The sequence below is a fragment of the Cervus elaphus genome, chromosome 3 (assembly GCF_910594005.1).
Source record: "Cervus elaphus chromosome 3, mCerEla1.1, whole genome shotgun sequence".
Classification (NCBI taxonomy): domain Eukaryota; kingdom Metazoa; phylum Chordata; class Mammalia; order Artiodactyla; family Cervidae; genus Cervus; species Cervus elaphus.
Window position 1 is genome coordinate 53693147 of NC_057817.1, and position 9257 is coordinate 53702403.

General features: G+C 60.3%; 1 protein-coding gene across 4 annotated transcripts; it reads right to left on the reverse strand.

Moving 5' to 3' along the window:
* Positions 1–77: 77 nt before the first annotated feature.
* MBD6 (methyl-CpG binding domain protein 6) lies at positions 78–9125 on the reverse strand. Of its 4 annotated transcripts, XM_043889056.1 has the most exons (14): positions 6510–6889; positions 6132–6191; positions 5960–6023; positions 5648–5784; positions 5273–5375; positions 5002–5164; positions 3769–4821; positions 2929–3590; positions 2495–2648; positions 2142–2311; positions 1607–2020; positions 1456–1508; positions 1190–1253; positions 78–1042 (listed from the first exon to the last, which is right to left on the reverse strand). In XM_043889056.1, exons 4-14 carry the CDS (start codon positions 5758–5760, stop codon positions 968–970), a joined length of 3024 nt encoding a protein of 1007 aa, XP_043744991.1. In that variant the 5' UTR covers positions 5761–5784; positions 5960–6023; positions 6132–6191; positions 6510–6889; the 3' UTR covers positions 78–967. The 4 variants fall into 4 exon arrangements, with proteins under 4 accessions (XP_043744991.1, XP_043744995.1, XP_043744981.1 ...); XM_043889060.1 differs by lacking the exons at positions 6132–6191; positions 6510–6889 and adding an exon at positions 9055–9125; XM_043889046.1 differs by lacking the exons at positions 6132–6191; positions 6510–6889 and adding an exon at positions 7049–7335.
* Positions 9126–9257: the final 132 nt, after the last annotated feature.

The following is a 9257-nucleotide window of genomic DNA, read 5'->3' on the forward strand; positions in this document are numbered from 1 at the left end:
TCTCTACCACAGAAGGATTTCAATTATAATCTGTTCTTACAATAGAACTAAGGAAAAAATGAGGACAGAGTCAGAGCCAGAGATTCAAAATATTCTCATCTGTTAAATTAAGAGTGTCTCCCATAGAAAAGCAGTGGAGGCCCCACAGGGCAAGTACAAAACAGAATTAAAACTCCCAAGGGTCTTGTCTTTACAAAAGAAAAGGCAGGAGGCAGCCCCTGGACAGCTGGTCATGCTGGCCGCTCCGGTTGGACCATGTTGCATAATCCTCAGTCGCATCGTCACAACGTCTCTGAGCGTTTTGATGGGGGAGAAGGGGCAGTGTAGTGTGTATGGGAGGAGAGACCCAGAAGGCTCTCTTTGCCCCCTTACCCCCTCTTCATATCCCAGAGGAAAGTGGAGGGAAGCTGGCTACACCTTGAAATGAGGCTATGTGTTTCAAACCTGGGGACAGGGGTAAGAGGGGGATCTGTGCTTTGAGCAACCTGAGCCAGAGGCAGAGGGGTGTTGGCAGGGGTGAGGGGAGGACGCATGATGCTTATTGCTTTGTACCTTTCATTGGGAAGGAGGGCAGCAGCCAACAGTAGCTCACAGGTTTGTAAACTGAGCCTGCTGGCTTCAAGAAGGGAGGCAATGAAGTCGAATTAAATATAAAAGAGTCATTTGTGCAAAAATAACTTAAACAAATAAAAGACCTGGGGGAGGGGGTTTTCCCCTTAGCCTGGTGGGGAGAGGGCCATCTACCACCCCCCCAGGCCTTTTCAGTGACATGGCTTTGGGGGGGGTGAGCTTCCCTACCCCCTGCAATGGCTCAGGATGGGACTGTGGGGGAAGGGGTCGCATTGTGCTCTGAGTGGGGAGGACTGCCCCCACCCACTGTCCACAGGTGCAGGCGGCTGGTGGGGCTCCCGGGGCTCAGCGCTCCGCTCTCCCCAGCCAGGGTCAGCTCCAGCTCCAGGTATGGCTGCTACGGGGCCAGTTTCCTCCTCTTGTTTTTGGCAGGACGGCCAGGGCGGGCCCGGGGAGGCAGAGGGACAGCCGCCTACACAAGAGGGGAAGTCGAAAGAAGTGATCAGACAGCTGGGCATCAGGAAGTCCTTTATTTTCTCCCCACTCCCGCTAACCTCCTCCTCCTCCTGCCTCATCCTTCATGTGCACTCCCACCCACGACGCAGTGACGCACACTTACGCGGGGGGTGGGGCTGGGGTCCAAGGTGATGTCCTGGCGGGAGCTGTTGCTGTTCCGGGTTGGGCTGCAATAAGGCACAGGCGGGTCAGGAACAACCCCCCCCGAGCGCCAGGGAATTTGAGAGTTTGGGTGGGAAACTTTCTACACGTGGATAGTACAGGCATGACATCCTTATTCATAATCAAGTAAGTACTTTTGGAAAGCCAAATCACTTGTAACAATTGCTATAAACCCAACAAGAAGCCGGAAGCAGCCAGTATACTCACTTGTATTTTCTCCTGCGGCCACGACGAGACTTTCTGACCACCCCTGGGGATACCTGAGAAAAGATGGACTGTGTGTAGGAAAAGGCACCTTGGCCTCAACCTTTCCTCAGGGCCTTTGTGCCCGGACAACCAGTACTTAATCCACACTCACCTTAAGGTCCTCAGAATGGGGCCCAGGAGGGGATGGATCCTTGGGCTCAGCACCCCCTTCAGCCAGCTCCCCATTATGCTGCCAGTGGTGGGTCCTTCTTGGGGACCGTTCCATTTGTCCATTGAAGCCACCACGTGCCCCCCACTTGAGGGCCAGTCGGCCAGGCTCCCGCCGGCTGCCAGGCTTTCGACCCCGGCCTGGCCTGGCCTCACCATTAATGCCCCTAAGTCCCCCTCCTCCCCTCCGGCCCCGTTTCCCTGACCCCCTCCCAGTGAGCAGCTCAGGGACTGGGGGATCGGGAGAACTGTGGGGTGGGGCTAAGGCACTGAGGGGAGGCCGGGCAGGCTCCGGTTCAAGGGCTGAGGTGGGGCTCTCGGGGGGCAGACAGGGGGCTTCTGGCTGCTCTGGAGGGATCTGCAGACAAAACACATCTCTGTCAGTTTCAAATGCAGTTCCAGCTACTTTAACTTGAAATGTCTGTATTTCCAGTTTGGGAAAAAAATTCTCTCCCTAACACACACACCCATCCCCTCACCTGGAGACTCTGTAGCAGGCAGGCTAGGGGACTAGAAGCCTCTGAGAGGGGTGGAGGAGCTCCCCCCCCAGGGAGGAGCTGCAGCCCCAACTGGCCAGAGAGAAGAGGGCCAGGAGGCTGCAACAGGCTGGGGAGGGTTCCAGGGCTGCTGGTCAGCGAGGACAGGTCACCTGTTAAGGAAATGTAAAATCAAGGGTCTCCCTGGGCAACCCAATTAGGCTGAGCAGACCCTATTCTTTTAGGCTTGACTCAAGTGGTCACAGACTTTCTTCCCTAATTCATCTAGTCTCTTCTCCCAATTTTTCTGCTTGCTTTCTTCTCTCCCACACCACAGAGTCTTCCCTCAGACTCACCCAGCAGGCTGGCACTCAGCAGAGGGCTAAGGAGTTGAGGGGGTCTCCCTGAGTTGGAGGGGGCCTTGCCCAGAGAGGAGGCCCCCGGGTCAGTAGTTGCCGTGGTGACACTGGAGGTAGGTGGTCCAGGTTGGGGGGCGCTCAGGACACAGGGCTGAGAAGAACAAACGGCTGTAACATCTCCATGTGTAAAGTCTTCAATAAGTTTACAGTACTTTCACGTATACGGTCTCACTGGAGCCCCACTGAAGCAGGCCACGCTTATTAAATACAGACCCAGTTCTTACCGTCCATCCTACCCCCAGCTAAGAACTAAGCCCTCCTCAAAGGCCCTAAGGAAGAGCTCAGACATCAAACTGAAAGCCTCTGAGTCCCAGCTCCCATCTCTGATTCTATCTCTTGTTCTGTCCCACCCACTCACCCCCTATCCTCACCTGGGGGGGCGTCCCCGAGGGGGGATCCAGGCTGGCAGCCAGCAGCGCAGAATTTAAAGCTATGAGGGTGGGGGGAGCTGAAAGTGGGGGGAACAGCAGGGGGTGCAGGTCTCCCAAACCTGAAAATGTCTCCCCACTTGGACCCCCGGCTCCCTCTGCAGATCCCTCCCCATCCCCAGCTGTGGGGCCCAGGGCCAACAAGGGCAGGAAAGAGGCAAGGAGGTTGCTAGGAGGTGCAGAAGGGGGTGGAAGAAGGTCTGAGGGGGGTGGTGGAAGCAGGGAAGCCACCAAAAGTGAAGGCCCTTCGGGCTCACCTGGGGCTAGGGGAGGGCCAGGTCCCCCTGGTGGGGGGAGCAGGGGCTCAGGGGGAGGTTGTCCCCCTCCCCCAGCCAGCACGCCAAATAAACTGTGGCTAAGCAATGGAGAAGGTGGAGGCTGTCCCAGACTCAGAGGAAGGGGCAAGGTCCCTAGCATCCCGGGGAAGCCGGCTCCACTCAGCGCCAGGCCCTGCTCGGGGCTGGGGAAAGGGAAAGCCTCCCCACCAGCCAGGGGAGGCAGAGGGCCGGCTGGGCCGGCCCCCATCCCAAGCGCTTCAGATGGGCTTTGAAGCACAGGGCTGGGGACTAGGGGGGCTTTGGAGGCAGCTGGTGGGGCAGGGGCACCTGCAAAGAAAAAGAGAGGTTCAGCTCTAGAGAGACCCTTTCTCCCAGTGTCTAAAGAATCCAAACTCCCTGCCCCCCCAACCCAGAAAACCGCTACAGAGCTCTCAAGTTCTCCCTGCCGTGTCTCAGCGGTCTCTCTGGACCCGAAGGTTGGAAGGGCTCTGCTGCACTCACGTACCTGGCACACTGCTGAGGCTGCCACTGGTGGTCCCAGGGAGGGCGGGCGGGATGGGGTGCGTGGGCTGGGGAGAGCTCCCTGAGGAGAGGGTGGGGGGAGGAGGAAGGTGTGCATCTGACCCCAAAAGGTTAAAGCTTCCATCAGAGTGGGAAGGGCCAGGGGTGGGGAGTCCCAGCAGGGACAGCACAGAAGGGAGAATCGGTTGGGATGGCTCCGGGAGAGGAAAAGACTGGGGGGTGGGAGCAGGGGCCCGAGGACGGCTCCGCCTAGGGGCTTGAGGGCCCCCCCCTTCTAGCAATCGCAACACAGTCGGGGGTCGGCGGGGACGACGCTGAGAGGGACGGGGCAGTGAGGAGTGGGAAGCTGAGGGTGCCTGGGCACGGGGCCTTCGGCCCTGTAAAGTGCTGGGAGGGGGGAGCTGGGGGTGCTGTGCCTTGGCCGCTGCAGAGAGTAGGCTGCTAGCAAGAAAGGGGGGTGCCCCAGGCCCCTCCACCGTGGGGGCCCCTCCCAGGGGCCCCAGGACCAGGGGCAGGTGCATAGTGGCTGAAGACACTGGTGGCTGAGTGGCAGGACCGGAGGGGCCAGGGGGACCAGGGAGATTATTGCTTGGGGGCAGGGGAGGGGGTGTTAAGGCATCACTACAATGGAAGAGAGGAGGGTCCGAAGGTGGTGAGGAGGAGGCATGGGGGGCTGGAGGACAGCCCAGGTCAGGGGGCACCAGGCTGGGTCGGAGAGCAGCTCCCCAGCTGTATGAGGGGGCGTTGAGGCTGATAGCAGGTGGAGGAGGTGCAGCTGGGGAGGGGGCATTGCCCCGCGGGAGGAAACAAGGGCTGCTGCTGCCTCCAGAGGGGACGGGGTCAGGAAGCCTTGGCTGTGGGAAGAGCCCCCCAGGGCCTGCTAGAGGGGGGAAAGCCTGTGGAACTGAGGCTGGTTCTGGGGGAAGGGAGCCAGGACCCCCATTGAGTGGAGTTGTAGGAGGGACTCGGCAGGGAGGGCGGGCAGAGGGAGGCCCTGGGGACACAGTGTGGGACATCTGGGGGCTCGCTCCCTCTCCTGCAACAAATGAGAAACGAAGGGTCAACCTGTGGCTCCCCTTCCAAGAACTGCGTCTCTTCCATGCCTCCCCCCAGGAACGCCCAGCTTTCCTGGGCGCCCCCTCACCAAGCAGTTCCCCGCCCCACCCTCTGCAGAGCCCCTCAGTCTCCCCCAGTATGGAAAGTGCAGAACACGCACCCGGAGAAGAGTGTGAGCAGGTGGTCTCCATGCTGCGGTATAGAGTCGCCATGGCAACAGCTTTCCGACGGTGGTTGCACAGCTTGGTCATGTCCTCCTCTGATGCTGGCCCCACCCCAGCCCCACCCGGGGTCACCGGGGCCAAAGGGTCAAAGTTGAAAACCTGTAAGGTGGAAGGCACAGACAAGGACCCTGAGGGAGCAGAATCTGTGCAGAGCGACCTGGTCGGTGCCGGCACTGAGTCTGACAGCCGCGCCCTCACCGCTCTGACCTTGGGGACGTTGAGTGGACACTCCAGACCGCACTTGCAGGTCCCATCGCTGAGGAGGTAGCTCCGGGTTTGCTCCAAGGAAGACAGCTCTGTGCCACTTGGACTGGGAGAGGACAGGGTCAGGTGTGAGGTTAGGCAGCACTGAACTGGAAGGCACTCTGAGACCTCCCAGGAAAGGCAGAGAGTGAGGAGGAGACGGACGGCAGAACAAGCGCACAGGGCCGGAGGCACGGGGGCAGAAAGGCTGAGGAAGGAAGGGGAGCAGACAGCAGCAGGGCACCAGCGGTCTGGGCTCTGAGAGGAAGGGATGGGAGAGAGGAAACTCAGGCAGCTGAAGGGCCTGGGGACAAGCCGGGGAGCTCCGGGGAGCCGCACCTGATATAGAGCACAGCGCCCTCTCGAACACAGCGCTGCCAGCCGACGGGGACAGACGTGGCCACTGGGCCCCCAGCACTGTCTGCTCCGCTGCTCTCATTGCCCCCATTCATTGTGTGTGATCAGCTCCCATGCGCCTGGTGACACATTCACATGGCGTTAGCAGGACAACTCTGGGCTGGGTACCTGAGGGGGGACTCCCGCGAGGCAAAGGCTGTGGGGAGGCTCCAGAGAACGCGGGAGCAAAGGGAAACCCTCAGAGAGCTGGGAGAGAGGGGGAGGGGGAACCCTCTGCCAGCCCACCACGGCTACCTGAACATGTCTGCAAACATTGTGGGGTCCAGTCTAAAGCCGGGGCCGCCGGCTTAGCCCACACCTGCAACACAGGAGAGAGAAAGGACAGTCAGCAATCTGCCCAACCTACTAAAGACCACAGACCAGGATACTCTCAAGGGAAAGATCCTTAATAACAGGAGGTAAGTACCCAGAAAGATCCCAGGGATCTGGTGGCTGAGTCCACAACCATCCTGTCCACGTTCAGTCCCTAGGGACCAGAGGGTCAAAGCCACAACTTTGAGAGACTGGGGAACCACAGCCCAATCCCTAGACATGTAAAGGGCAAGGCCCCCTCATCCCACCAAGGACAGAAACCTTCAGCCAGGAGTGCGGGTTAATTCCCATAATCTCTAGGAAGTTTCCCAGAGAGGCTGGCCGCTGCTGTTCCCTCGCCCTCAGGAAGATCATATAAAAAGTATGGATTGCCCCGCAGATCACCAGGCAACTGCCCAACTGCTCGCTGGGGTGGTACCAGCGTGACTCCCCCATGGCCTGGCTGCACTAGACAATCACTGATCTAGTTCACCTGGGTCTTCTTAAGAAACGTTGGAATCACAGTTCTGTCTTCTCCCACTATTCTCAGAAGCTCCGGATTTTCCCCCAAGCCTAAGGCAAGAAGAATCAGCACCTCCTGTCCCACTGGCTTCAGTTTAGCTCCAAGAGATATTCTCCTCTGATATATATGGGGACGCCCCACAAACCTGCAAGTATTCTCTCCAACCCCACCATCGCTCCCACCCCACACTGGCGGCTTCTAAACTTTCCCTCTCATAACAAGGCGCCCTGTCACCCAGCCTGCTTCCCTCAGCCTGGGGAGGAGGGGAAGGCGCACGAAGTAGGAAGGAACTTGGGGAGAGGGCGGGCGGAGGGTGGGCGAAGCACTAGGGGAGGGAGGTGAAGAAGGCAAAAGTCAAGCAGTGAGAGAGAGAGACGGTGGGAGCAGGTGAGGGCGGGGGAGCGGGGATGGGGCCAGGGAGAGGGGCCAAGAGGACGCGGAGGGGGCAGAGGCTAGGGACAGGAGGGGAGGGGGAGGGGCGAGGTGGGGGGGCCGGGCCCTGCACTCACCGCGGCCCATGGTTCGGCCGGCCCCGCCCTGCGCAGTCGCGGCCCAGAGGGTGAGTGGGAGGGAGTGGGAGGAGGGTCGGTGGAGCCCGAGCCTCCGGTACAGCCCCGGCCGGTCCTAGCAGGAAGCGCCGCCGCCGCTGCCGCGGATCACCGAGCGGCCTCCCGCGCATGCGCCATGGGGGCCAGGGGCAGCCCTGGGGATTCCGTTCCCAGAAGGCACCGCGCAGGCTGCTGCCGCCGCCGCCGCCGTCGCTGCCGCCGCCGCCGCCGCCACCGCCGCCGCCGCCGCCGCTGCCCGGACGGGAGAGGGGCGGGGCCGGGCCCCCGCCCAGCGGACAACGACGAGCCAACAGGAGGGGCCGCAGTGCGCATGCGGGAGCGCGCCTACCCCTCCCCCACAACCCCCCATTAATCCCCAAGAGAACAAACACCCCACGCGGGGGCCACCCCCCGCCCTCCGCGGAAGGATCCGAGCCTCTGCCCAGGCCACTGGCGGCCAATCCCAGCCGTCCCCGGGGAGGGGCCCCTGCCAAAGCCACAGTCTGTTGGGGGAGCCAGGAATGCCAGGTCCAGGAGGAGCCGGCCCCAAAAGATGAAAGTCGCGACTTGCCCTGCCCCGCCCCAAAGGCTTCCCGGGTAGTGTGCTGGGACTTGACCCGCCTCCCCAGGTCAGCATGTCAAAACACGACCCCGGCCTGTCAAGTCACATGACCTCTGCCTGTCACTGACAACCTGGTCAGGTCTTTGGGCCAGGAGAGACCATCTGGTCCAAGCCGCCCCCACCCCCGTTTACAGAAGGAGAAATGGGAGCTCTGCAGCAGGGGCGCAGGCCTGGCCGAGGACCTGTCACCGGTCACGCCACCGCCTGTACTTGCCATCCAGCCACAACTGGCCTTGTGACAGTTTCTTAGGACAAACTCTGGCTGCCCCCATGAGGATATGACAGGATATGTAACAGGCCACCACATGGCCTCCGTTTTCTACCTAATGGCACTTGAAATATAGTTTGCATTTTCCACCGTGCTTTTCACTTTTGTTCAAGCTGCCTCCAAGTGCGTAATAATTTCATTTTACTTCCAGCACGCGATCTTTTATTTACGAACAAGGACGGTGAAGCGCGGCGAGACTAGGGAACTGGCCTAGGATCCCTGGGCCAGTGAGGGCCGCTGAGGCTGGAATCTGGGCTCCTGACAACCCAGTCCCAGGCATTCTTGCGCTCACGTGCACGCAATGTTCCAGGCAACAAGGCTCTACTGGAGCCCAAAACCTAAGGCAGGACGCCTGAAGCCCAGCTCCTCACAGCAGGGAGTCACAGGACCTGCAGGTCTGATACACTGAAAAGGGCGGGCCTGGTCTTCGGTGAAGGGCACCAGAGCACCACTGGGGGGAGACGATTAGACGAAACAGTGGGATCGGGGCCACCCGGCAAAGAACAGGAATTCTGGCATGCCGAGGGCTCATCAAAAACTTTACAAAGATAAAAGTTTAAGGGTGCTCTTCAGAGAGGAGCTGAAAATGACTACCAAGGGGCGTCAAGCTCCTTGGCTTCTTTTGAGAGAAGACCCCTTTAAGAAGACTCGAGAAGATGCAAACAATCCTGGTGGATGAATGCAAATTTTCAAAGGTGGGAGGTTTAAAAGACCTGGTGTCCGTTAGCAGGGAGGGGATCAGGGGCAAGGAAAATGGGAGTTTCTTTTGGTGGAGATAAAACGGAGGCTAAAGTCAGATGGGCGGAACAAGAGCTCTGGAGGGAGACAAGCTGCAGTGAGCCTTCAATCCGCAGCCTAGGGGCGACCACAGTTGAAGCCGTTGGGGCCGTTGGGTACCGGGAGCTAGCGCCCCGCCCTCTCTCCTCTCCCCCACCCCCCCTGCACCTCCCACCACCCTTGTAGTCCCCTGCGCGTGCGCGCGCAGATACCGGTTGCCAAACATTGCATCATCCCCGCCCCCCTTTCCTCCCCTCCCCCTCCAGCTCTCCCCTCCGCGCGCGCGCATGACTCACTCACCTCCTCCGCGAAGCCTCGTGACCCAAAGCCACTTCCGGGTCCAACACTAAGTCGACCCCCAAGCGGGAGGGAGCGACGGGGGCGGTGCCGCGGGGCTCCTGAGTGGCGGATGTGAGGGATGAGGCGGGGCCAACGCCGGCGTGCCGCTTTCTGATTGGTAGGCCTCTGGACCCGCCCAGAGAGGAGGGCAAGGCCCTGTTAAA

Bases quoted from the DNA above. Each gene is read 5' to 3' on its own strand.
- MBD6 (XM_043889060.1), bottom strand. From the start codon at position 5,760: ATGAATGGGGGCAATGAGAGCAGCGGAGCAGACAGTGCTGGGGGCCCA. The intron at 5,376-5,647 runs GTGCGGCTCCCC...GTCCTCTCCCAG, and splicing joins GGCGCTGTGCTCTATATCAG to TCCAAGTGGCACAGAGCTGT. The intron at 2,021-2,141 runs GTGAGGGGATGG...TTTTGTCTGCAG, and splicing joins GCCTGCTACAGAGTCTCCAG to ATCCCTCCAGAGCAGCCAGA.